Source organism: Anarrhichthys ocellatus, unplaced genomic scaffold (assembly GCF_004355925.1).
Source record: "Anarrhichthys ocellatus isolate YVR2014 unplaced genomic scaffold, GSC_Weel_1.0 scaffold10, whole genome shotgun sequence".
In the NCBI taxonomy this organism is placed as follows: domain Eukaryota; kingdom Metazoa; phylum Chordata; class Actinopteri; order Perciformes; family Anarhichadidae; genus Anarrhichthys; species Anarrhichthys ocellatus.
In genome coordinates this window covers 8964849-8992611 of record NW_022280040.1, presented here as the reverse complement: position 1 = coordinate 8992611, position 27763 = coordinate 8964849, and the positions used below count along the sequence as shown (strand labels likewise).

At 41.7% G+C, this 27763-nt stretch overlaps 4 protein-coding genes across 7 annotated transcripts in view; 2 read left to right on the top strand and 2 right to left on the bottom strand.

The window, feature by feature from the left end:
- The window catches only part of mbtps2 (membrane-bound transcription factor peptidase, site 2), a 23212-nt gene extending 19283 nt beyond the window's left edge, over positions 1-3929 (bottom strand). The window contains exons 1-5 of one of the 2 annotated variants that reach the window (XM_031850110.1): positions 3618-3929; positions 2556-2704; positions 2078-2216; positions 1324-1427; positions 824-951 (exon numbers count right to left, since the gene is read on the bottom strand). In XM_031850110.1, coding sequence (XP_031705970.1) covers positions 824-951; positions 1324-1427; positions 2078-2216; positions 2556-2704; positions 3618-3692 — 595 coding nt within the window. In that variant the 5' untranslated portion in view covers positions 3693-3929. Of the gene's footprint in view, positions 1-823; positions 952-1323; positions 1428-2077; positions 2217-2506; positions 2705-3617 lie in introns of those variants that run through there. The other variant, XM_031850111.1, reaches the window with a different exon arrangement.
- Positions 3930-6497: 2568 nt separating this feature from the next.
- On the top strand, positions 6498-17568 carry smpx (small muscle protein X-linked). Of its 2 annotated transcripts, none has more exons than XM_031849805.1 (5): positions 6498-6597; positions 10066-10125; positions 12964-13050; positions 13688-13840; positions 16790-17568. In XM_031849805.1, exons 2-4 carry the CDS (start codon positions 10090-10092, stop codon positions 13835-13837), a joined length of 273 nt encoding a protein of 90 aa, XP_031705665.1. In that variant the 5' UTR covers positions 6498-6597; positions 10066-10089; the 3' UTR covers positions 13838-13840; positions 16790-17568. The 2 variants fall into 2 exon arrangements, with proteins under 2 accessions (XP_031705665.1, XP_031705664.1); XM_031849804.1 differs by lacking the exon at positions 6498-6597 and adding an exon at positions 7528-7682.
- cnksr2a (connector enhancer of kinase suppressor of Ras 2a) overlaps positions 12050-27763 on the bottom strand; it is a 55476-nt gene continuing 39762 nt past the window's right edge. The window contains exon 24 of one of the 2 annotated variants that reach the window (XM_031849802.1): positions 12050-13012. In XM_031849802.1, the coding sequence (XP_031705662.1) occupies positions 12965-13012 (48 nt within the window). In that variant the 3' untranslated portion in view covers positions 12050-12964. Of the gene's footprint in view, positions 13013-24849; positions 27118-27763 lie in introns of those variants that run through there. The other variant, XM_031849801.1, reaches the window with a different exon arrangement.
- klhl34 (kelch-like family member 34) lies at positions 19773-25193 on the top strand. Its single transcript, XM_031849803.1, has one exon. It carries the CDS (start codon positions 20206-20208, stop codon positions 22003-22005), a length of 1800 nt encoding a protein of 599 aa, XP_031705663.1. The 5' UTR covers positions 19773-20205; the 3' UTR covers positions 22006-25193.

Genomic DNA, 27763 nt, shown 5'->3' with positions numbered 1-27763 from the left:
ATATATATATATATATATATATATAGACTTTAAACAGTAAACAAACTATTAAAGTTGCACCACCTCTCTTTCCAGGAATAAATAATAAACATGTTCTGAGAGAGAACCCCTCCTGCGCACCGAGAGGGACAGAAAAATAAACACAGCACGCCGTTATGTCACCGCTCCCCTGATGGGAATAGCATCCGTCCCTCTCTGCTGCATCAGACCGCTCGATCGGACGGCTCAGTTTGGTGCCTGCAGTCACCACCGGACTGATTTTCTTGTCACATTGAGGAAAAGGAAAAGCCTGGAGGACTTTGCATCGAGTTAAGAGAATGCAGATGGTCTCACAGAAGCTCTTCACTGCCCTCTGAAGGCCCCGACGGCACAGACAACCATCTCGGTCATGTTGCATTTGCATTAAAGCGTTGGACAGCTGATTGACACGACTGGAGTGAAGATCATTCCATTATTTTACTGGGATCTTGATTTCAGACAGTTGGAGGAACATTGAAGGTATAAGGTATACTGCAGTGAAAATAATCTGCCTCCTACGGTGGCCCGTACGGGACATCAGACACACTCATGCGTGAATAACTGCCAGCTCCACCAATCAGTTTATTAATATCTAATTCCCTTAATTGCAGAGTGAAATGATTTGATGTGAAGCAGCTGTCTGGCGTTCAGAAACAAAATGATGCCAGGGCGACCTTCACCGGCAAAAACATTGAACAAAACGCCTGTAATAACTGTGATTAATAGCTGTGATCACATTAGCCGGCACAATAATCATCCCCGCCATAAGGAGCGATAAAAAATATCCCCGGATGCAAAGTCTCACCGGCACAGAAGATGCGGAGCTGCTGAGTGGGCGATATGATGCTGAGGTGCGTGGTGAAGAGGTCCACGAACGCCCCGGGATAAACCACGAACACGAATATGCCGAAGCCGTTTACTCGGACTTGCTCCCTGCCGGGGAGAGAAAGACAAAACATTAAAGCCCCTGAAAACGTCTCGCTATGAGTGATGGGATCCGACATCAACACGTTCGTCTTTTAGAGGTCTCTGTGTGTAACTTTGTTGCTTATTAAATCTGGATTATTTCATGTTTGATGCCACATTTTTAGAGTCTTTAAACATCAGATGCTAAAAGATGAAGGTCTGGTTAAATGAGCCATATGCTCAGAATCAAACACAGATATTTAGAAATGTTCAGTGAAGCACCAACATAAGGGACAGGTTGACACCAAACCAGGTTGAAAAATGTGAAGCATCTTGAATTAAATAGAGAATATCTAGTGTGTGTGTGTGTGTGTGTGTGTGTGTGTGTGTTTGTTTTACCTCAGTGCTGCCACAGCGTGGCCCAGCTCATGTATAACTCCGCTGAGCAGCAGGGCGATGAAGAAGTAGGCCAGCTGACTGGTGGGCAGATTGACACCAGGGATCTAAAGACACGGCCGAAAAAACCCCCCAAAAAGAATCAGCACAAAACTGTGACTGACACACAAACACAGTCAGAGTTAAATAAAACAACTTCTCGCCTCTTTGATCTGATTTCTATGTGCATTTGAATCCCTTTGTAGGACATTTAATTAAACTACGACGTTCTGTATCTGCACTGCACACTCGGCAAACACTGACATCACAAAGACGTCTTTAATCTTCCTCCCCACTCGTCATATTAATTGTTTCATGTTTCGCTGAAGCCGTGCTTTTCTGTGCGGTCTGCATTTTTGCTCCTCCGCCGGCCGTGCGGTGCTTTTCCTCCCCCGGGCTGAACACTCGGTTATAAATGGCCGACTAATGTCTTCCCATGAATCACCTGCCGTGGTCCGCTGGGGGACGGCGCTCGCATTAAAGCGCGGCTATTTGACACCTCGCTTAATAAAAAAAAAAAAAAAAAAAAAAAAAAGTGAAAATGCTAAATAAGTGCCCTTCTCATAATGGGGGGCGTTGTTTCGCCCCCTCATTTGAATAACGCAGGCTTCTTGTGAACGTTCAAGGACATTAATGCTCCGAACGGTTCATCTGTGGCCCGGCTCACTGACGACAGAGAGACACAACGCTTTGCAAACCCGACCGGGTGCGTACTCACCACCACCTGCAGGGCCTGCTGACCCCCCATCCGAGGGTCGTCCGAGGTCATCTGAGCGAGCGTCTGCTGCAGCGTCTTTGTCAGCAGCACCACGGAGCCCAGCATGGCAACGACACCGAACACCAGACCGCTGTTGAACCTGGAAGACATAAATAAAGATTAAGCGGGGCAATCTTCTCCATTTGGCCAGACTAACTGACAGTAATTGATTATACTACATTAATAATGTAAGTGGATGTACATCAAGAAGCCAAACCTGCAGGACTAAAAGGATATTTAGCAATTTAGCCTTTTGACCAGACATGAAGATAACACAGTTTACAAATGTCTCAATCTCCATCAGAACAAGTTGTTTTTTGGCACATGCTGCAGAACATGGATCATCATATTTACCAACCTGGAAATGTTCCCAAAAACAACGGCGTTTACCTTTAAGAGCAGGAAGATTACAGGAACAGTTCGGGTTAAGCGTGCTCACCACAGGTACTGTGCTCGGGGGTTGATGCGGGCGCAGTACGCAAACAGCCGGTTGAACATGGTGGTCTGCCATCTCACGTGGAAAGGAGACAACATCAGCCCTCGACTCGCCAACCACGACTCGTACCTGATCCGGTGTGTCGACGACAACTGTGGGAGAAAAGTAGAAAAATGTCATCAAAGAGTGGAAAAAACCCAAAGTCAATGCACTCCTGGAGTTCAGTGAGCGACACTGGAATCATGACAACACTGATGTTATTGACAGTTTAAAGTATCTGTTAATGACATATTGTAAACACAAGCTTATTTGTTTGTGTATTTTTAAATCTCCTCTTACTCTGTTTATTGCGATACACCAAAGCACCGATGCAAATTCCTTTTATGTGAATAGCTTCTTGGCAATAAATACGATTCGGATATGTTGATTATGGAATTATACTGCAAGTAGCTGCTTGTGAATTGATTACATATATACTGGTAGGCTATATTTCTGTGCTTTAGTTGTGATTGACAGTTTTAGTATCCACACTTTCTCTTGATTACATACATTTGGCATCGCTAGAGTTTCTTATAATGGTATATTTTTATTAAAAAAAAGATTAATTTAAAAGGTCAACTCAAGTCGTAAACATTTATTTTGAAATGTAAGCTAATTTAACAGGATTTTTTGCTGGTCCGGACAGTTTTCAGCTAACATTTTAATAAAAATCCACTTAAAATATTGATTAAAAAATTATGTAATATTTTCAGTTTACATTTATTTTAAATGTAAGCTGTGCAGCACAATGTTTCTTTTGTGTCTCTCATTTTTTAATCTAAACATACAAACCTGTGGTATTAAATATTATATAGAAATATGTATAGAATAATATATATTATATAAATAGCAGAAAACATTTTCTGCAGGTGAGGAGAAGCGTGAATTACAGCCTTAAACCTCATCCTAACAGTCTGTTATGGTCCATTGTAACACCCACTGACTAATGAAGCGGATGGATTTCTCCCTGTATGTTTGTTAGCTAGCTGACATTTTATTTAACACTCCAAACAAAGACATAATCACCTTCAGCAGTGTGTCGGTGAGGTAGACGGCGCACCAGCCTCCCATCACACACACCAGCAGAGGCACCGGGATCATGGTGCATCAGAGGCGGACTCTCCGTGGACACAATGAACCGACCTGCACCATCTCCATCACTCTCCGTCTTGCCTGCTCTTTGTCACGGAGCTATCCGCGGTTACGCATGTTTAAAATAATATAAACATTTTAAATTAAACGTGAAGGAAAGAGGAGATGCTCTAAGCTCTAAATGGAAAAGGACAGTCAGCACCGTGCGACCAACTTCCGGGTAGCAGTTCTTCTTCTGTTTCTTTATTTAATGCTAAATATCAATCACATGGAGCGCTACCGCCACCGCGTGTTGAACTAGAGCACTTCCCTTCTAAGAAATAGGATTTGGGCTGATTTAAGTAGTTTTAACCCGTTTTAATGTATTTATATTAAGCATAACCATTTAGATTCAGCCTTTATATTTTTGTTATCTTAGACTTTTAATATTTGCCCTCTTCCTACTTTGTATTGAAACTGCTGCACTGCAATTTCCCTCGAGATGAATAAAATGCTTTCCCATTTTATGAATATCAATAAAATCTTAAATCTGAACATTTAAACTTCCTCTTTACATTGTATTCTACTGCATTGATATAAAGTATTATCATTACAGTACAAATTCAACGTAAAATACATGAAAGATGAGTTGATGTACGTGTCTTTGTGGAGAGAGGAATCTCCCTGGGTTGTGCATTTAAAATAGCAAGTTTGGTAAATTAAGTCGCTTTTGTATCTGTTTCAAGCAGCAAGCTGCGTCACAAAGTAAACTTCAATCGCAATTATGTATTTTATCATCACATATTCTCTCTGTTTGTATTTTCTATGTGTTTTATTTCACAGTATATCATTGCTCTATATTTCTGTTCCCTTTGAATGCCATAATGGCTTTTGTGAGTCATGTGCAGCTTGACTTTACCACGAGAACCTAAAGGCAGCAGTAGCCCCTTAAAATGGAGAGCAGGATAATTGATCAGGGTTTGCGGAGCTACTTCGGCTGAGCTGCAGCGGTAAAAAAATGAAAGTGTGAGTCTGGATATTGGATTTCATCCTACCAAAAGGCCAGGAGGGTAAAAGGACACCAATAAATGTCGATGGTGTGACTCAGATGCAACGAGGAAACAAGCTCCCAGTCTGACTCATTAAGCCATAAATGTAAGCGAGGGAACATAAAACTGCTTGTGGATAAAACACTGTGTGTTGATGCATTTCACATCCATATTGCCACAACTCAGTGTCACACGGAGCCTCTGGCTTGTCACTATTCATGTTTTAATCACACTGTAAATGTTAGAAAGTCCCTTTTTTATAGGAGGGATTTTCTGTGGCCATGTGAGGTTAAAGGTTAATTCTTCGCACTAACAATTGTGTTCCCCCACTCATGTACACTACAAACATGTAGACACCATAACCAAATCTGTTTACCAATTATCACTGAGTCAGGCAACTGCTCACCCCGACGGCGAAACATTTGTGGCTTCTCTCGGTGATGATGAAGCAGCTTGAGCAGACGAACAGGGCAGATGCCCTCATGTACATGTGGCCTCCAACTTGCCACTTCCTGCCAACTAAACAGCTGCCTGTGGACAAGAGAGACAAACTGTCAGACAGCAATGACTATCATCTGACTTCCGGTGAAGGCAATCACTCCTCAGAGGGGGGACTCATCATTATTATCACGGCATGCCTCAATTTTTTATTACCTAATTTAAATTCTAATCTCATTTTTAGCGCCAAACCTACAGCTCACGTCCCTACATGAGCTCTCCCAAACTTTAACTGAAGTCCTAAAAAAGCTCATTGAGGACAAGTTTGACTCTCATTGAAATACAACAACGATCACATGTAGGTACTGAGAATACATGCGAGTTTTGGTATCTTTGTTGTCATTTAAACTGCTAAATTAAATTATGTGGAAAAGCTCAAGGTGCTTCAAAAGAAAAGGAGAAAAAGAACAATGACAATATACAATGACTTAGTAAATACACTGTACTTGTTATTGATAAGAGGTGAGTATAAACCGTGTAGCAATATATAAAAGTAATTTTTGCTAAATCTCTCTAAATTTCTCTAAATTTCTCTAAATCTCTCTAAATTTCTCCCAGCCTCTGTGCATTTGTCCCCCGTCATCTTCAAATTGCCATCATGTGCAGTGTACAGACTACACATGCAAGCTCCGTTATATTCTGCCCAGATCCTTCTGTAGGTTTGCTGTTTGACTTTAAGCAAAAACGTCTCTGCATCCTGAGGAAGTGCACAAAAAAACACCCATTAAATCTAATGCTAGAACACCCGCAGACCAACCGGCAAACTTCAGCTTCTACCTTCATATGTTACTGTTTTCTACATCAAGTTTGGCTCACTGCTAAACTTCAGCTACATAGATTCAATAGCAGACCATTTAGCTGTAGCATGTTGTCAGTAATGACGTTGTTTTCTGTGACAGGTAAGGGTTGTCCTTCCCAACAGATGTGTGTGTGTGTGTGTGTGTGTGTGTGTGTGTGTGTGTGTGTGTGTGTTTCTTATTTGCATATTCTGAAATATATAACGAGCCTACAGTTTGAGTCGGTTCATTTTACTACCTGGCCACACAATAGATTAGTTTCATAGGATCAGTGTGGTTTGATGCCATGAAAGTGGACAACTCCATCTGAGGAGATGTTGAGGGGAATCCTGAGAGTCAAGGTAGGTTGAAACACACACTCCAAAAGACTTTCAACATATGAGAAAACACATCTATATAGAGCAACACTCACACACACACACACACACAGGCTGAAAACTCATTCTACTACTCTCCTGATGGGTCGGATTTCTCTCTGGGAGGAGTTTCAAGTCTCTCCGAGCCAATCAGGACGAGCGGAAACAGGTCAGGTAGCCGAAGAGGACCTCAGAGAGAGCGCAGGCAGGGCAGACAAGGCACGCACGGCAGGAGGTAAGAGAGCACACGCACACACACACACACACACATGCCCACACCTTTAACTTTGTGAGATCACAGTTCCCCTCTGAGCCCGTCGATGTGTGTAAATGTAGACATACCAGCATAAGCACTTGTGTGTGTGTGTGTGTGTGTGTGTGTGTGTGTGTGTGTGTGTGTGTTGGAGTGAGTGTCACAGCTGAAATATAGGGCAGTGCCATTTTAGTCACTAAGATTGGGTGAAGTGTTTTGAGGACTGGAGTGTCAGGGTTTGTTGAAGATGCTGCAAAAAGAGAAATCCCATACATGTCCTTATAAACATTTGTGAGTGTACCATAAGAGACAGTTTTGTATTTTTAAATGCTTAAATGTTCCATTTTTTGAATGACGTTTGGTTTAAGAGTTTGAGTATTTCCCTCACTGGAGAGTTTTGCTGTAATTATAGCTTGAATAGCCTAAAAAGATGTTCAAATCTGGGGCCGTACTCATCATTATGAATATGTGTGAATACCAGATAAACACAGTTATATGTTTGAGTGTTTCATGCTTAAATGTTCCTTTTTTGAATGAAGTTTGGTGCAGCCGTTAAATTATTTCCCTCACCAAAGCACCTTACTCTAATTAAGGCTTAAAAACCTTAACATTTTCTTATAAAGTTTGGTCTTGCAGATAACATTACACTGTAACTGTAGTTCAAAAACCTTAAAAAGATGTTAAAAGTCAAGAGATCCAACTGTCCGGTGATACTGTTTGACAATGTTTTGGTCGGTCGCTCTGCGTGTCCATGTGTGTCGAAGAGTGTGTGTGGATAGAAAGCAGGTCCCTTCTGTGTATCACTCTTCTATTTATAGAGTGAACAAATCCCAGATATGAGAGGAATCCTTCCACCACTTACGAGGCAGGGTGAGAGAGAGAGAGAGAGAGAGAGAGAGAGAGAGAGAGAGATAGAGGGCGGAGAGAAGAACAAAGGAGAAAGATAATGAAAGAGATGGAGGGCAGAGAGGAAACTAGTGTGAGAGATGGATAGAAAGTGTAAGTGAACAAAGCGAGAGAAGTCCTAAAGTCAAGCATTAAACGATACAGTGTTGTGTCCTCAACAGGTAAGTTAGTTCTGCTTTGTTTATGTGTGTTTGAATGGCAGGTTTAGGTCAATACTGTGGTACTCTTTTAGCATTTTGTACTTTTTATGAGTGACAGTCTGGAAGTTTCCAATAACCTGCAGGAAGACTCATTGTTTAGCAATGGGGCGATTAAGTTGAACTGTTATCTGGGTCTGCTTTTATTCGAAACATTTAAAAAAGCATTGATCTAGTCCTATATATACGTTGTATACGTTAAGGGTAGCTGGCAATATTCTATATTTCTTTTATTGTCAACAAATGTAATGAAGAAATCGCAACCAACAATGGATTAGTGTGTCTTTCAGTGTTTTCCAACATTTCCTTCCAGCCCCAAAAAGTAGTTCAACATTTTAAAATTGCTTTTAGAATGGCACCACTTTCATGTCTGCATGCTGAGCGTGAAGTCAGGAGATGATTAGCTTAGCATAGCAAACACCGGCAATGCTCGGCTAGCAGTTTTCTTCTGCCTACAGTCTTTATGCTAAGCTAAGCTAAGCTAATAGCCTAGTGGCTGTGGCTTCTATCTATTTTGGCAAGAAAGAGAATAAGCTTCCCAAAATGTTAACCTTGATATATATAGTAATATGTACTTGCTAGTAGGACAAATTAATTTCTGGTTTTGCTTCGAATTTTGGACAATAATAAAACAGTGATGTTAGCATCATATAAGCAGTGCTTTAAGATAAAGGCTAACTTTAGGAAGCTAACTTTAAGATGCTAACATGCTAATGACAACGTGAACATGCTGATGTTTACCAGATTATATTTTGGTTCTCCGTCTTAGTTTAGCCTGTTAGCATGCTAACACTTGCTAATTAGGAAAGAAACAAAGCGAGTATTGGACACATTTTGACCTGATAATGGTGCTAGATAAAAAGGTAAGGGATCACCAAAGTTAGAATGTGTCCTCTAGGGAATTTCACAGCAATTGTTAAGATAGTTGTGAAGATATTTCACTGTCAACAAAAAATGTCCTTGTTAGTAAAGCAAAATAAAACATAGTTCCTTAGTGATTCATTCGTGCTGCCGTTTGTGCGGCTGCAGCTCTTGTTGATATTCCAGAAATACCGTCAGGCTCTGAAACACGTGCACGTATAGGCCTACCTCAAAGAGCCTTTTTGTTTGGTGTCTGCACACAAATATTGAAGATTTAAATAATTCAAAGTATAAGGAATAGTTATACCTGTGGTTTTGAGCGTGTGAGAGAGAGAGAGAGAGAGAGAGAGAGAGAGAGAGAGAGAGAGAGAGAAAGAAAGGGCTCGTGAGGCTTTGCAGCGTGGTGTCAGGAGGGCAGCTGCTACTCATGGCCAACATAAATACCGTTGTGTTAGCACGTGTGTGTGTGTGTGTGTGTGTGTGGTTGTGTATTTTGGGGTGTCCAGGCTTTTACTCTCATGTCAAGGACAGCAAAGCTCTTGCTCTATGTTGTTGCATAAACAGCACCCTAGTAACGGTGTCCAAGTGCTGCCATTGAACGCAGCAGCAGCCGTAGAGAGCCGGGGACCCTGTTTCTGTGGTCCTCTGCTCTGAGCCACTCGTAGATAAGATAAATAGGCCGTGGAAACTTCTACGATTGGGAACCACTTGGGTCAGTGTTGATCTGTGAAACATTCAAGAGGGAGGGAGGCAGTAGAAAATAACAGAAAGCCGGCTGAGGTGAAATGAGGAAGAGAGGGACAACGTTTTGTTTATTTCTAATAGCTGATTCAAATACCTTCTGTGGGATTGTTATATTTTACTATTTTAATGCTGAAGATCATTTAGATTATATAATTTTTGCAGGAGAGGAGTAACCTCAACAAAAACCTACAGAGTTAAAGACCTCACTGCCTCAAAATAAAGACAGAGTCCATCTCTTGAATTCAGACAGAGATGGACAAATTCTGTTTCCAGCTGATTCATTTTAAAACGTGGATTTTGCAAAAGGGCCTTAAAATATGCACTTCAGGTTTAAGCACTCGGATTAAGGTTTGGGACAGAGTGCTGTTTCAGTTAGACCTTTCCCTAAGTTTAATAATAAAATGCTGTAAACTTTAACAATATGTAACATGCAATCATCCCATGATTAGAGTTTATGTGGTTTGTTGGGATTTGAATTGATGATATCACTCTACTCAATGCAAAGGTTCTCTCTCACACACTTGCTAAAATTGAGGCACTGTCGCACTTTTATTTTGACATTCCCCTCTCATGAATGATTCAGAGAACAGTTCCTCTACCTGCTTCTCTCTGGGAGAGTCGCTAAGCAACTGAAATGCTATCCCGGCCCTTTAAACCCACAGAAACAGAGTCCCAGTGCCCCCAACACACACACACACACACACACACACAGCTGAATGTCTGTGATCTGTGCTTCCTCCAGGTCAGTGGACTTACCGGGAGGATTATGTCCAAACCTTCGTCCAACGTGAAGGCCCTACAGGTAAAATATCTTCATCTGTGTGCACAATAAGCTGTGGTTGTGTGTGAAACTTTTATTTTAATAAAACAACAACAACCATGTCTTAGTTTTATTTACAACAAGAAAACAAGACAAGCAAGAGATTTCAACCAAATCGTAACTCTTCAACCTTTTAAAAAATAAAGAAGACAGATGTTTCCACATTAAAGTATTTATTGGTAAAGGCAAATACAGAGTTCAGACTGTGCATAATACAGTATCAAGGCTTTGTTAGTGCAGAGTTGTAGCGAGGCAAAGGATGAGGAGTTGTCTGTATCGCTGTATCTTTGTAAATGTGTCTGCGTTGGTGTAGTAATGGCTTTGTGCGTGCATGTCAGAGAGGGTTTCTTCCGTCATCTCTCTCTCTCTCTCTCTCTCTCTCTCTCTCTCTTCTCTTTGTGCTCATTTTCACGTCTAACCATGGGACAGACATCTGGACAGAGGACTATTTTAAACACCAGTACAGTACAAACATGAGGTTCCTCGTCTCAGCACTCCACCATCAGTTTAAGTTCATCACAAATAAGAACAGCAGTACAGATTTACATTATGAATAATAGATATCTTCTTTCAAAAAAAAACTTTTTTTAAAATCTTTCAACATTTTCAAAAGCATACCATATCGTTGTTATATTGATTTTCCAAAAATTTAATCAGCACAGTGTGAAAATCAATCATTATTGTTACTGCTAAATCCAACATTTAAGAGCTTGGATCTGATGTAAACACCCTGTGTTTTATATCCAACAACGATCAAATAGAAAACAACCACCAAACTGAGTTGAGTCGCTGCCAACACGGCAGTTAGAGTGGACTAATGTACCCCAACAAACAGTCAAGTCACAGTCCGTCTGAATTTTATATTCGAGCTGGAATAGAACATTTCTCTGATCAATGAAGGGAAATTATAATCTTGCTTTAGCGTCTTGCTCGAGGGCACTTCAGCAGCGGGACTGCTTTTAGACGTCAGGGACAAATCTTGCATTGATTGATTGACTGATAGAAAGATTTCCTCCGCTCCCCTGCTGGTCTTTACGTTTCCCATCCTTTTATAGACGCTCCTCAGGAGGTCAGCTCTAAAGACGCAGTTCACCTTCAATATTGATTGATCGATCGACACACAGACAGTTACTCTCTGTGGTTCCATCTCAGCCTCCTCCCATGTTAATAGCCCTGCCATCTTTTTAATAGCTCCAAGCAATAAAAGGTCCATTACATTTCCTCCAAACAATTGAAACATTTAGTGCCCAAACGTTTCCAGTGTGGATCCTAAAGTCCAATATCGCCTTCTCTGATACAACTTCACTATATTGATATGCACGTATGGAGCAGGAGGTAAGGAAGCAGAGTTGAATCATTAGTGTGCATGAAAAGTTTCGTTCTTTAGATTTACTTCCTCCAACTTTGGTATCTCTTGACTGCCTCTTAAAGAACTTAAGCTTGCAAACACACTGGTATACGGTCCTTTAGTTATGCAGGGAGCTTAGACTTTAGTGGACGTAGTCATCGTGACGTCACCCATTGTTTTGTGGACTTCCGTTTTGAAGCCTTGAGTTCAGCGATTTCGTCGGTGGCCATCTTGGATTACGGCTGTCGCCATGTTGTTTTTTGCAACCAATAAATGGAAGTTACCATATTTAGAATGCGGAGGAGTGACGTTAAGACGCCGTAAAACCGCCATAAAGCATATTCCGCTTTATGGTCTATCTGACTCTAAACGGACCCTAATTTCCTAAATGAACATCATGCTGTATTGAAGAAGACTTGAAACTAGAGATTGAGACCATAAACTCATGTTTACAATGTTTACTGAGGTAATAAATCAAGAGAGAAGTAGAATCATTTTCTCATAGACTTCCATACAATCGGACTTCTTTTTGCAACCGGAGGAGTCGCCCCCTGCTGGTCAGTTGAGAGAATGCAAGTTTTAAGACACTTCTGCATCGGCTTCACTCAGCAGACACGGAGGTTGCCGCCTGGCAGTGAGGCGCAGATGGAACTACAACACGAGGGCTATTTCAGTTGTTGGACAGAGTTAAAGGAACATTTTGGGAATAAATTTTCTTGCGGAGAGTTAAATAAGAAAATGAATAGCACTCTCATACACTACAGCCAGAAGACATTAGCTTATAGCTTAGCATAAAGACTGGATGCAAGCAGAAACAACTAGCCTTAAAAAATGTTGTGTCCACGTACGGATCCAACAAACAAGTTATAACGTATTAATTAAAGGTGCTGCTAGAATTCCATAAATGTTTGGACAACGCCAGGTTAACTGCTTCCACCTGAGACAGTAAACAACCCCAGCCAAAGCAACATTACAGATATTACCACTCTGAGCAAACATGCTGCGAATGAGGCGATTTCTCCCAGAACTTTAAACCTAAATGTCTGGAAAAAAATAAATAAAACCTCTGTGAAACACAACACACTCCCTCTCTGTACAGCTGTACAATATGAGCATATTTACAATACAATACAGTACAATGCAAAAAACAAAATGACACACATCAAATCCAAGTGACAGGACGTCGGGCAGGCAGCAGTTTAACATCGAGTTAGCAGGCAGATCGCTGAGCTATGTTTGTGTGTGTGTGTGTGTGTGTGTGTGTGTGTGTGTGTGTGTGTGTGTCCCACTTTTCATAAAGACACAACGTCCTTGGTGACAGGAAGTCGTGGCCAAAATCAAAACAAGGGGTTTTGAGGAAACAGGTGTAGGCTTACAAATAAAACACACACACACACATGCAGAGACGCACAGACAGGGAATTTGTTTAAAGTGTTGAAAGCATCTCATTGGCTCTTCTTGCCGTCCGTCAGGCTAATTTGAACATCCCGATGGGAGCTCTGCGTCCAGGGGCGGGACATCCTGTCAAGAGGAGAGAGGAGACAGTAGACACAGAAGAGGTGAGACAACACAGGAGATACACACACACACACACACACACACACACACACACACACACACATACACACATACATTTACCAGTAAATGTATGTAACAATAGTTTTTGTGTGCAAACCAGAAGCACATTTTCTTACTTACTATAATAAGTAGTGTAAGTAAGTAGTCTGAGTGGAATATTTTAGGCATGCGTTGACCCACATAACACTCTTTCCAAATGTGTACCGCCATGTACTCCTGCTTTATTTTCATCACCATCACCATCTTTACTCAAAGCACTTCTGCTGTTCTACGGATACCCGAGAGGGACAATAGTGAGAGAAGTAAACGAAAGAAAGGAGGAAGTTAAGAAAGACAAAAGGCTTAACGTTTGGAGGCTCTGTTGGTGTTTTGCAAAATGTTTTCCCTTAAGTTAAACACTTCTATAGCATGTTAATATTCCATAAAGTAAAAAAAAGTCAAAAGGTCAGATTCTACTCCTTAACTAGTTATGGCATTTTGGCTTTTCAGGACAGAACAGAGCGCTGCTGATGCCAGTATGTAGTAGTAGTGAGAAGGGAGAAGGGACGTGAAGTAAAGTAATAGTTAAAACCCTAAAATAAGGCTTCAATAATAACAATAATAACAATGTTTCCTCAGGCTCATTCACCAGACCAACCCTGCGCTGCCGCCCAGACGCCAGAGGAGAAGAAGGCGTTGCCGGGCGCGGTGAAGCTGCCCGGTCTGGCCGTTAACTTATCAGAGCTGCAGAACGTCAAGAGTGAGCTACGATGGGTCACCAAGGACTAACATGTAGGTGGCCATAGTCGTATGAACTTCCCCTTACTCGTTGCTTTGTGTGTAATAATAATAATGATTATTAAAAAATTGTATTCCTTTAAATATTATTTTCTTTTTGACCTCATTAAAACCAGATATGATGTTATTACATCAAATTAGGAAATGTTTGCCAAAAAATAATAAAAAAAATAAATGTTATTCTTGTGACTTTACTTATGTTTGATATAATTGTTTTTGATAAATTAAAAACACAGTACACAAATGTGCATGAAGTACTAAAATCCATCAGTATATTGCAATAAAGTCTCGTGACTTATATTAATTGGGGACCTGTGGTCGGGCGAGGAGGTGGGTAAGAGAAGGGGATGGCATGAAAACAGAGAAAAATCTATAACAAAAATGTAAAAAGCCGGCATCTCTTGGGATTTCAGTCTGCATATTAGAGCGTAAATATGTTGTACATCTTATGCACAAGAAGTACAGGAAACAAGGGGATTAAAACTAAATTACACTGTAAGTATGCTGCTTTTTAAATTAAATAGTACAAAATTAATAATTAGAAGGCATAAACAGGGTACCAGCAGCCTATTCACAGTCCTTCCACAGGAAGTGATGGAAAGGAGCCAAACCATGTGTGGCACTAAAACTTCAAGTTACACAATACTTTATTAAAATCATTAAATATAACCTGTAACTCGACAGAAAATGAACAATGGACCACCATATCTGGCTAATCATCAATTTAGAAACATAAACCTCTGAAACAATAAAGTATTTAATTATTAAGAAACACCAACACTTTTGTTGTTCCCCAGCAACAATAATGTATTCATATTTTTCTAATATTTCCTTATATAAAAACTTTTAAAAGTAATTTTTAAAACATCCCATAACTTTAAAATAGAAAAAAAAAGTCAGTATTAACACACTGTTATGCCATTGATCCTGCCCAAAAACCATACAGTAGGGTTTAAATAGGAATATTTATCTACTTATTAAAGTGAAACAGTGTCAACAACCTGACCATCGTAACGTTCAGAAGGTGTGTCTCATGAACAGGTAACTTGTGTGTCTCTTGTCATCATTATTTGGATACACAAAATGTCCCACGGATCCCTCAACATCCCGGCTCAAATGGAAATATGTGACGCAGCTCTTCCGACGGTTGAGCAGTGCAGACGGGGTCAGCCAGGAAGCAACACGATGAGTTCCCAAACTGACTTACTGCTTCTTTGTGAAGGATTCAAATCCAGCCAGTGATGTGAAAACAGTAAATAACTATCCAGCTCTACAAATACAGGTCTACACAAACAGTGTTCACAACCTTCACTTATGTAAAAGAGGAATCAGTTATCAAAAGAGTTGTAGGTTAACTCTCCGATTATTGCAACACCCACTTATCCTGGGTCAGATTAGACATTGAGACAAATATATTCACCTAAAAGAGGGAATTTAGAGTTTCAATCCAGATAACCTGCATGTCATTGAGAAGTTGCAGGAAAGATGCAAACTGAAAAAGTTTAAACTCATTTGCTGTAAAGTGACAAAACTAACAACTTGTTTCTGCTCTTTGCACACTATATGTTTTTGACTGCATCTATAGAAGTTATTAATCTGCACCAAAACTATCTGTCTGCTAGATACCTACAAAGGGTACATATACATATATATATATAAAATCATATTTAAAGAAAAACGTGTTCCTGGTGCAAAGCAGAAATGTTTTACCTCAGCATAATAAATTAATCTGAAACAGCTCCCTAATGAGGAAAATTAGAAGTTTAGCAGTTCATTTCTTTACATCCTAACATAACAAGACTTCAGTCATTATGTCTTTGTCACAGATCCTGGATCAGTGAGACTCGTCTCCACAATAACTACTTGCAGTGGCTGGCGCTGGCCACCGGGGGTCACTGTGGGCTGTGTGTCTTTGTTTTGGTCAAGCGGTGTGTGTGTGTTGATGCCTCTGTGTGTGGGCAGGACAGGTTGAGTCAGGCTCTATATTTACTCTTTATGTGTGTGTGTGTGTTTTAGAAAATGTGTGTGAGCATTGAGGGGCAGTCTGTGCTGAGACTCTCAGCGGGACACAGAAACCACAATATCCAAACACTGTGTGCTGCTCGGCCCTGCCCATCCCACGTGGGTGTGCGTGGGAGATAAACGAGAGGCTGGTTCAAGATCTAGTTCAAAACATGTTTCTCTGAGGCAGAAAAATAATACTACATGCTATTTCTGAGCAGGTTCACAGAGTGTATTTACACTGGGAGAGGGATCAAATTACTCTAAAAAGTCAGCAGCTGCATGCAACATGTGCCTGATTTCTGACTACTTTAAATGGACACCATTTGTCCCACAATGCAATGCACAAAGACGACAGAGGAGCTACTCACAACTGCAAAACAAACAAACAAGTGAAGGAAAGCACAACAAAAAGTGTGGGACTAATAAAGGATTATCTTATTTTATCTCTTATCTTTCGTACGTAGCTGCAGGCTATTTCAACTTGAAGGGTCAGCTAAGCTAACTAGCATACTTTAGTATCATTTTAAAGCTTTAAACAAAGAGTCCCAGGCTTCATCTTATCAGCTTCCCTCGTAGCCTCTTGTACTTAAAACTGGGCTCTAGTGTAACGTCACTTAACCAGCAGAACTGCAGCTCTTTGGCTCCATCCACTGATGACCCGCGCTGCCTCCTCAGAAGTGTTTGTACGACTCAAGTTTTTGAGATGGAAATGAACGGCGAGGGGAGATCAGGACACAGAGAGAAGAAACAGAAAATGGAAAAAGGTCAAGATAGAGATAAGTGCAGAGAGAAACCAGATCTTATACGTGAGGCTGCATCAGTGGATGCAGTGACCTGGTCTTCTCCTCATCGTCCCGCCGTCTCTCAGGGGTCAGCAGCTCGGAGACCCGCAGACAGTAAAGCTCCCTCACACTGTCTTTATCTGTCTCTTTCCTTTAGGATGCCCAGCCAGGCGGAGACGAAGGCAGACAATCTTCACAGACACAGACGTGCCCACTGCCACCGAAGACTTGAGCAGGCTACAAACTAATCCCAACATGTTCGGAAAACAGCTTTGTGTAAACCAACGTCTGCAGAAAATGTCCAGCGTTTAACCAAAACCACCAAGAAGCAGGCGTCCATTCCTTTCAGTGCTCCTCATAGGTTAAAACCACTGCATATATCTATATTTATCTTACCACGTGTACCAGATTGTTTCATCACACATCCAAACTTAAATCACAATTTATACAAAAAAGTGAAAAGACGTCGAGATAAAGCAAGATATTCTGGCTTGTTTCCGCTGCAGAAAAGACTCCACTCTACTTGGACGTTTAGGAGTAAGTGAGTTGTGTTGCAATAACAGCTTATTCTTGAGCATATTCTTTGCTTTTTTTTAGTTTTTGTGGGTATTTTTAAGTGTGAAGTAGCTGGTTTTGAACGACAGTTGTTGACAATTGATGTGCATTTAAGGAATGTGATTGCTCTTTTTTTCCCATTCTGTCAAAACTCCAACTATTCAGCACTGATTTATACTGATACTTTCTATTCAATTATTCATTTCTAAATGTTGTAACAATTTGCAATAATGCGATGGGATTCAAGTTCAACTGTACCGATTATTTTTTGTTTTTGGAAGTGGGAATATAACGTTTTACTTGTTTTGTTGATATAATTCCCAGAAACTGGTATCTTCAGGAAAATGTTGCAATAAAACAAGATGGTTCTGAAAATCCAAACCAAAGTGTTCTATTCATTACTGCCTACATCTGCTATTACAGTAGAGGACAATATAGTGGTTACATGTTATGTTTTTCTTATTTACTCCAGTCATTTAAAAAATACTTGCTTCATGTAATTAGACCTTTGCAACATCTTTAGCTATGCTAGCGCTCTACTATGCTACTACTTTGGTCCAGACTCAAATATCTCAACATCTATTGGATGTATTGCCATGAAGTTAAGGTCAGATATTAAAGGTTCCCAAAGGAAGAATCTTACTAACGTTGGGGATCCTCTGACTTTTCCTCCAGCACCTGCTGCAGGTCAAATTATTTACTTGTCCAGTGAAATGTTTCACTTATGCATTGAAATATCTAGAAATCTACAACATGGATTGGTACAAAATTGTTCCCAGATGATATATCCTCTAACTTTATCTCCACTCTCAACTTTTCCTGCAGCGCCATCATCCAGTCAAACATTTTAATTTGTCCTATATTTTGGTTTAAGACCAAATTCCTGAAAAAAGAATGACATTCAGCCTCAGTTATACTTTGTTTTTAGAGCTGATTAGCAAGTTTTAAGCTAACCTCATGAACACAGTAAAAATGTATACCTGCCAAAAAAGCAGCATTGTTAGCATGCTGACTTTAGCATTTATCTGCATGTAAAGAACACCCTCACAGAGCTGCTATTGTGGCTGTAGACTCCTGTTGTTTCCTTGTCATGTTAAGAGAACATATCATGTCGCTGGTGAAGTTGGCAGCTGTATGAGCTAACAAAGACAGGCGACGGGACTTGACAGTTTTTAAGGTGATGTTCAAAGGGGATTATTTCGTGGCAGAGACTTCCTTTTCTTCCTGAGGGTGTCAGCAGTTTCACAGTAAACAGAGTGTCACATAATGCATGTGCTAATTAACAAAAAAATAAAAAGATCCATTCAGGCAAAGTTAAATACCCTGAAACTCTGACAAAACCAAATTAAAACTGCATGTTCTCTGTGATGGAAGATGTGGCCCGGAGAGTCTTTCCGTCAGTTCAGCCCTGATATTTCCAGCAGTAATATTCTTATATTATGTGCATATGTAATAGGTATTAGTGGGTTTTAGGTGTGAGTCAGGGGCGTCTTTGTGCATAGAGTCACTTTGATCCTCCAAATCCAACTGTTTCAAGAAGGAATGCTGCAATAACACATGCACACACACACACACGCACATGCCATTACAGCAGATATCCATCATCACATCACATGTCCACACAGACGAACACACTCAGAGCAGCTGTAGCTAAGTTTAGCCTCCATCAGGTCACGACGGAGAGAGAAACACTGCTGCTGTTTTAACAACCACACGAGAGGACCTGACATCGTGTGGGAAAGATTGAGAACACTCTTTGCGAGTAGCCCGTGTGCTGAATTTTGAACAAGTGTAACCTTTCCCGTGAAACACAAATCTGTGAGTGTGAGCCAGCGTCTACTCGGAGGTCATAACTCACTACAAAATGCACGATGCAGAGAGCGCTGCGAGAACTTGTAAGTGTGCGATCAAGCGATGTCGTTTGCATACTAATGTGCATGTATCAGAGTAGCAAAATCAATCAACACGCCAGACAACCAGTAGCCTGGCATTGAAAACAAGTATTCATTATCACTCCCACCACCACCACCCTCCTTGTCTCTGCATAGAAATAGGAAGATGACATCAATCTGCATGATTTCATTGCCGCACATGTCACAATAAGGTTAAATGCCTCCCAGAAGGACACGGCTTAGTCCGATATCAAAATGCAATGCGCTACTCTTGACACTTGTAAAACATCTTTTGACAGCTTGGCAAAACTTCCTCTGGTTTTGATATGTGCCATTCCGCCGAGCTGTGTGTCCGTGTTTTCTATTCCTGTCACCATGGCTATGAGGACACAGATAGGTGGAATCCTGGTCTGCAGACTGTGAGCAGCTGTATTTGCCAACGAGTTCATCCGCTGGGTTAGACGCTACAATCCCGCCAGGCTCCCTCTGAGCGTGTGTGTGTGTGTGTGTTTACCCATGCATTTGCTCACATGCCCGGTTGGTGTGTATGTTGGATGCATGTATTCGGGGTGATACTCCCTCCCGGAGGCAGCGAGGAAAAGGGCAGCGGACAAACGCAAAGCCAACAGAGCCGGGACATCACAGAAAGAGACAGGAGGCTTTGGGACGGAACAAGTCTGAGGGCCAATAAAAGGGTGAGGGAGGGGTGTACATTGGATTGTGTGTGTCTTTGTAAGGGGGTGTTGGTATCCTTCCTATCATGGTGTCACATGCCCGCCGCCGCAGACAGAGCAGAACAAAAACACAGATGGAGAGACCTCGACTAAGGACGCGCACTTTACCCTCTTTTCCTCTCAACTCTCCTGTCTTTTCCCATCACTTCCTGCTCTTTGCTTTCAACAACCTCTTATCCTCTTCTCCAACTAATGTCTGATTCTCTTTCTGTCAAACGTTCTTTAGTGCAGCTCGTCGGCTACATCTTCTTTGACAGCACTTTCTGCTTTTAATGTTTCCTCCTCTTACTTCCCTCTCACTGCTGCTTCCTGACTAAGCTTTTTCTCACCAATTAATCCTCCTTTTGACTGTTCCTCTCCAATCTCTAATCCTCTCACCCCTTATCTTTTGGATGGATAGCTACTCCCTCCTCTACAGTTCGTCCCACAGAACCGGGCTTCTCTCCGGCTTCCAGCGCCTGCGCTCTCAGGGAAACATGTGCGATGTTGTCCTGGAGGTCGGCGGTGTGTCTTTCCCTTGTCATCGCGCCCTTCTGGCAAGCTCCAGCGAGTATTTTTGGGCTCTGTTTGGAGAGACTACCGCAGAGAGATTAGCGGCCTCCATTAGCCTCCCGGCTCTAACACCTGAGGGTTTAGACGCCATTCTGGACTTCCTGTATTCCGGTTGGCTCAACATATCATCGCCTACACTTCCTGTCCTGTTAGAGGCAGCCAGGTACTTGCAGGTGGAGACAGCCGTGTCAATATGTGAGCGCTTCATGACTGATGGTTTAAATGCAGATAATTGCTGTTGTTATGCTAACCTGGCCGAGTGTCACACCTTGTCAGATGCCCTTGAAGCTGCCAATCAAACCATTGCTGTGGAGATGGGGACGCTGTTGCAGGAAAGCAGGGATGACCTTCTCGGGCTAAATATGCAATCACTGATGGCGGTGCTCGATGCCGACGAGATACCTGGTGTCAAGGAGGTGGAGCTCATAAAGCTGGCTCTGCATTGGCTGGATGAGAATGGGCCCCTCCCTCTCCTGAAATCAAATCTCCTGCTGAGTCATCTGCGCTTCGGATTGGTGGCCCCCTCTGACCTCACCGATCTCAGCCACGCCCACAGAGCCATGGCCACACCTCTCATCAGAAGCCAGCTGACACGGGCGTTGGAGTACCACAGGCTGGGCTCAGCTCAGCCAATCAGACAGAGCAAACAGTCGACGCTCAGGGCGTCGCCCAATCGCGTGCTGCTTGTGGGTGGAGGATCCCGCCCTGATTGGCCGGAGCAGCAGATGCTGGCGTTTGATCCTAGAAGCAGGAAGTTTTCATCTCTGAGCTCCGGCATCCCGCTGCGACTGAGAAATCCCTGCGTGTGCTCGGTGGGGGGTTTCCTCTTCGTGATCGGCGGAGGGGAAGTGAACGAGGGAGGCGAGGATGGGAAGAAGTCTGTCACTGTGGCGACATCCAAGAAGGTGTGGCGCTACGATCCCCGCTTCGACCGCTGGGAGACGATGGAGTCCATGCTGGAGGGGCGGGAGCAGTTCACCTGCTGCGTGGTGGAGGATGCTATTTACGCCATCGGGGGACGACACACGCGACCAGACGACGACACACACACATCTATAGCTTCTGTTGAGTTTTACGACATGGCCACAGGATCGTGGAGGAGAGGAGCGAAGATGCCTCGCCCCCTTTACGGCCACGCTTCTGCTGTGCTTGACAAAGGCATCTATGTGTCAGGCGGACGTTCGAGCAACCAGGGCGGCAGTAACCGTGTTGATAACCAGGATGACCGCAGAGAGAGCAGCAGAGAAGTCCTGTTCTGGGACCTCAAAGGCAGAGTGTGGGAGAAGCGAGCGTCCATGACCATCGGCAGGTTCAGCCACCGCCTGGCGATGGCCCACGGTTTCATCTACGCCCTGTTGGGAATGTACGAGCCTTTCTGCGACATCGAGCAGTACGATTCGCAGTCAGACCACTGGACCCGCCTCCGACCGCTTCTCACTGGCTCCTTCGACTACGGGATGGCGTCGACGCCATCCGGGAATCTGCTGGTGTTTGGCGGGAGGAGGTGGAGCGACGGACAGGAGGTGATAGTGAAGAGTGTGATGGAGTACGATACAAAGACGGATCGCTGGAGAGAGATCTGTCAGCTCCCCAGACCTCTCACTGGGACTGAGTGCACACTGCTGCCTCTTCCAGACTAAAGTGCACATAACGAAAGAAAACCTTTACATGAGAGTGGAACAATTTCACTTTTAGTTGCAACATAGTCTCAAAATGATGAGAACTGAGCACACGTTTTACACAACGTCAATACATTTATAAGGCACTGAAACCACAATCTCTAGTCTTGTCTCACTAGAGGAGAACAGATGTGTACTATCACAGGATATTTAGAAAAATAACAATAAAACAAGTGAAATGTTCTTACTCGATTACTACTTACAGAAACCGTTTGACATTTTGGGGAATAAGCATCCTTTCTCGCTGAGAATTAGACAATACGATTGATAACAATCTAATAACAAGGTAAAACCAGAAGACAATTAGCTTAGCATTATTAGCTTAGCAGGATTTTAACACTTTGGTTTTTGTATAGATGATACAAAATACATATATCACTCGAATATATATACATATATATTCTCGTCTTACTCGTCCTTGACCGAACCTAAGCTGCTCGTAACCTTTTGTAAAACATTTTAATAAAACAATCAAGATCGTGTTATGAGCTTTAGAGTTGTTTTTATGCTGATTTGTTACTTTTGGTCATATGCTAGCTATTTCCCCCTGCTTCAAGTCTTTATGCTAAGCTAAGCTACTCTTTCACTACATATAGGAGTTTGACATTTAAGGATGTACACTTTCTCTTATCAGAGTTAGATGAGTAAGATCCTCACCACATCTCATGTCTGTACGCTAAATATGATTAACCAGGAGACGGTTAGAGCTTTGCATAAATGTGACCTCCCGTAAAATCAGAACTTGTCTTTTTAACAATTCAGTTTTGTGTACAGATTAAACAAACATAAAACCTGTTTATTAATGAGGTGTTTGGATACATTTTTTCCCTTATGACAAAACTAGCTAGCTGTTTCCCTTTTTTAGTTTGCTACTGAGCTAAGCTAACACACTTTTGCTTCTTTTGAGTGGTAGAAATTTACACATGAACTCTTGGCGAGGAGGTAAATAAGCATAGATCCTACGAGGTTGAATGATTCATTTAAAAAGAAAACAACATGTCAAGACCTGTTAAAAAGGGGCATTTGATTGTGTTTTTGTTTTTGTTTTTCGAGTGCATGACCAAGACCAATCACTCACTGAATTGATCGATTGCTGGAAAGAAAAAAGTGCAATTTAACTCTTTGGCTTTGTCATTTTATCATCGATACTTTTAAGTATTTAATGGATACATTCATCAAGAGCTAATAACAAGCAACCTCTAGTATGAAGTGATATATAAGGTGTTTTGTCAATATTCCTGTGACCAATTGTGACAATGTTCCAAGAGGAGGAATAAATCAAGAGCCAAGGAGGGAGATAAAGGGGATTTTGAGAACAAGTAGATGAGAGGTAAGGAGATTTAGTAGGACGAAGGTAAGTCCTTAACAAATGTGTTTTCGGGAGGAGGTTGAGCCAGGCTGCGGAGGAGGCTATCGCCACATAAGAGGGAACAGAGAAGAAGGAGATAAGGTGAAGGTGGAGGAGGAACAACAGCTAAACTAAGCTGAATATTTTATGGAAGATGAAAATTTGATGCATGTGACATTCCTGTCTATTTACAAGCGATGAATAATTTAAGTTTTCTATAAGATAGATATAGAAATAAAAGCAAACTGAGGACATCGATGGTGTTAGTCTTATGTTCTTGTTTTCCATCTGTACTGACAACCAAATGGACAAAGTAGTAGGTGCAGCGTAAAAAAATGCATTTGCAGGAAATCATTTGCATGTTTTGTGAATAATAGCTACGTAACCTGCTTGAGTTCATTATTCATGAATGTATGTGAGCTACAATGAAATATTGTTAGCTAAACATTTTAAGGGAATTTTGGAAATTTTGCCGTTTCAATACAGCGTTTTTAATGCGATACTGCAAAAAATGTGTATAAAATATGGGAATGGAATCACGGCCATAGTCAGTTGGTCTCATCTGAAATGGTTTCAGATGAGTCGTACTGCAGGAGAGTCGTAGCTCTCGCTCAGTTGTGATAGTAGGTATAAGGTGGCAGGGAATATAATTGGTCAACTGGGAAAAGGAGCAGAGTTGAGTTTCTAAACCAGAGGATCTCCGCTGGTTTGTCATGGACTCTCTCTCTCTTTGTCCCTTGTTGATAGCGACGGTACAGCAGCTGTTACCGGCGCTCATCACATCCTCCTTCTCACCGTCCACCGCAGCGAAAACAAACCACAAATACACCTCAATCCAAATGACCACACTTTATTTATCCACTCTTCTCCTTCCGACAGCAACATGTACAATGATAAATAAATACTTATTATTTTACCATCATTTATAGATTGGACATTAAACAATCTTTACTCAACGGTCCCCAAAAATAACCTGATATAATTAGAGAACATTATCCAAGACACTTAGTTTGCACTCTATAAAGAGAGCTCTACCGTATCTCGAGATTTCAAACACAAAAACAGAAAAGGAATACTGTGTTTATCTACAATACAGACATGCTACTACAACCACGGGCAGCAGCATAGAAAGAGCATTCAAACTGTGTGATGTGCGTGTTTATTGGCATGCGTGCAGGTCTTTGTGTATCTGTGTGCACGATTGCTCATAGTTGTGTGCAGCGTCTCTGAAGCCATTTGGCAGCAGCGTACAAATAACAAACTAATATTCTTTTTATTAGATCCATATTTCAATTCCTATGCAAATGTTTCCTCATATTCTCTATGATGCATGCAGGATACAGAGAGCCAAACGGTCTCTGAGGAAAAATCCACTCTTAGAAACTTTTACACAGTTATTAGATATAAGTTTCAGGAGTTATTTGGTGATTTTCCTTTCTTATTACTTTAATTAGAGATTTATTTTCTATGAGGACCGAAACAATCCTTGTTGTTTTCAAGTGCTAAAGCCTCTGAACACCCACTCATGTGTTTTCACTTGATTAGACCTCTGTTTAGGTTGAAGGTGGGCTGGAGCTTTGATGGGAATTCACAAGCTCACAAATCTACCAATAAGAATGATAGAGGTGTAATGTGTCCCGTCCTAACTGGTGCAGCAAAGCTGTAAGGGGAAACTCAGGAAGATGACAATCAAATACGGTCACGCCCACACAGAGAAGAGGTCTAATCCACCAGATTAACTGAAAAAAATCAGAGTGGGTGCTCAAAGCCTTTAAAGGGAGGTTGACCGTTAAAGCCACGGAAAATCAAAAAGACGAATTAAAACAGATTCAGAAGCAAATAACAAGACGGCGGTCTGCCCCCGTTGAAGGTATTTCTTTTGTGTATAACATGTCGTCCGCACTCCAGAAGTGGCAGTAATTAGCCTTTTAAAACTTCAAAACACCAGATGGAGATTTAAAAATAATAATCGTCAATTATTTCGTGGCATAATTTGGATAATTTAACCTCAACAGACTTTTTGTTATCGGACAGGTACAGGATGCATTGGTACAAATAATGCATTCAGTTGAGTACAAAATTACAATTTTAGCATTTTGTATTTCTACACAGAAAAAGGTTGATCTTGTCCTTCTCTTACACTGGTTACCTCTGTTGGGTTTGTTTGTCTGTTTGTGAGCACGATTACGGAAAAAACTACAAGGTCTGAACTCTCCTAGTTCCTTTTTTCGGTTTGTTTTGTTGGTGTGTTTGTTGGTTAGCAGGATAACAGGAAAACTACTGGCTTGATTTTCTTTTTGGTGGAAGGGTGTAACATGGGCGATGGTAGATCCCATTCAAATTTGGAGCATATCCGAATGTCCTTCTAGTTTAAAAAATGGATTTCTTCGTGACCGTTATGGACTACATGAACTCTTTTAATGTATATATGTGCACGTAAAGTATTTTCATAAGACATATGTGAAAGAAATGTGACCTATCCATAAGATTAGGGAATGCAATGAAAGATATTACAGTTTCTCTATGCAGATATAAAAGGCTTTGTTTGACCATAAGCTGTTTTTTATGGACATGTAATTTGCATAAAACAATAATAAAATGTCATGCATTATAAAAATCAAACTGAAGATGTTTCATGTTTCCACCAAAGTGATTGTGATTGAAACGAAACATTTAGGTCTCGAATTTAATTAATGAGCTCTAATAGAGGCAGCTGATCGATATCAATGATTATATTCTAGGACGGGTCTCGCTGGAGGTGAAGTCATACTGACAGTGAAAATGAAGCGACAGCATGAGAGGGAAACTGTTTTGTGCAAGGATACTGTTAAAAAGTGTTTTTAGGGTGGACTTTTCCTTTAGAGGGGTCTTATTCCAGGAGGCGAGTGTGCATGATTCAGGTCCAGCCAGCCCAGCCCAGTACTGTACGTACTTCTACCAAACCAGAACAAACAAAAAGTCTGCTAATTGTTCTTTGCACTCACTGTACAGAAAATATCATCAAGTATAAGGCTTGATAGAATACAATGTGCGTCTATGAGACACTGTGCAGTCGGTATAAACATGGCACAACAAGCAGGATGAAACACTGTGGCACAATGGCGGCTCGTGAAGATACGACTCTGAGGTCTTCGTCCACGTCAGGAGGGACAAACTGATGAAAGTCGTCCAAAGTAAGCACTTTAAAAGAGCACGAAAGCTGACATGTAATACTGAAGGATCAGTTAATCGTCCGCCCCTGAGCCAGCTGGAGTGGCATAACCAATCAGCACGTAGATTGATGTGACACGAGGGCCACACAGGCGTCTCCTCAGAAAAGCTGTCATGGTGCACTTGAACCCCGAGGCTGCCAAAAGCGTATCGGGATGTGGAGCCAAGCTGTCCCTAAAGCCCGTCGCTGATCGCAAACCCCCGATGCGTCAAAAAACGTCCGATGCTGTTTGTTCAACTCTTTCCAGAATCAGGAGATGAGAGCAACTCAAGCATGAGTGTGTGTTTGGTGTGTGTGTGTGTGTGTGTTGGACTCGTCAGACGTGGGTCTCGATGTAGGAGTGCGTGTGAGAGAGCGAGGGGGTGAGGGGCGGGCCGGGGTCTGAGTCAGCGGTCGAGTCTGGCTCCTGAGAGAACAGCTCCTGATAGGCTCGTTTCCACTCCTGGAACTCTGCCGACGACAGCTGGGGATTGGCCAGCAGCCTGTCAATCAGCGCTAGCTCCCCCTCCCTGTCCTATGGGGGGGATGCACAAACACAGGAGGGAGAGGGGGGGGAGGGTGCACTTTTTTAGATTCATAATTTTAGACCACTAAACCTTTGAAACGCAGACACACGTGAAGCAAAACACACACTTAACGGGATACACTAAGTTCTGAGGGAGAGTTCACATTAGTTACACTAAGACCATCCAGTTGTTCTTGGTACATTATTAGTTTTACTTCACAGCTCCTCTAATGCTACATGTTCAGTAAGGAAGCCTTCGTAAAGGGTTACAAAGTTACCACAGTTGATATTGATAATGATTAATCATGTATTAATGTTGTTTTTCTTTGACATTAGCCATTAATAATTTGGGTGTGGGATTATCAAAATAGCTGCAAGTTAATTTTCTGTCAATGGATTAACTGATTAATCGGCTAATTATTTCAGCTGCTTAACTGTTGTATGAGCTCTGTGCTCTGTTTTGTAAAAATCATAATTTGTTAAGTAATTAAAGACCTTTACACACCAGGGACGTTTGTTTTCCGCGTGATTAATATGCATGGCATAACATTTTTGAACTGTTGTTTTTTTTTTGTCATGAGTACTTTCACACAGAAAGCAAATATTGCGCAGCGAGTCATTTTTTTCGGAAGAATTATGATTTTTCTGAGCTTTC

Bases quoted from the DNA above. Each gene is read 5' to 3' on its own strand.
- smpx (XM_031849805.1), top strand. From the start codon at position 10,090: ATGTCCAAACCTTCGTCCAACGTGAAGGCCCTACAG. The intron at 10,126-12,963 runs GTAAAATATCTT...GCCGTCCGTCAG, and splicing joins CCAACGTGAAGGCCCTACAG to GCTAATTTGAACATCCCGAT. The intron at 13,051-13,687 runs GTGAGACAACAC...ATGTTTCCTCAG, and splicing joins AGACAGTAGACACAGAAGAG to GCTCATTCACCAGACCAACC.
- klhl34 (XM_031849803.1), top strand. From the start codon at position 20,206: ATGGATAGCTACTCCCTCCTCTACAGTTCGTCCCACAGAACCGGGCTT.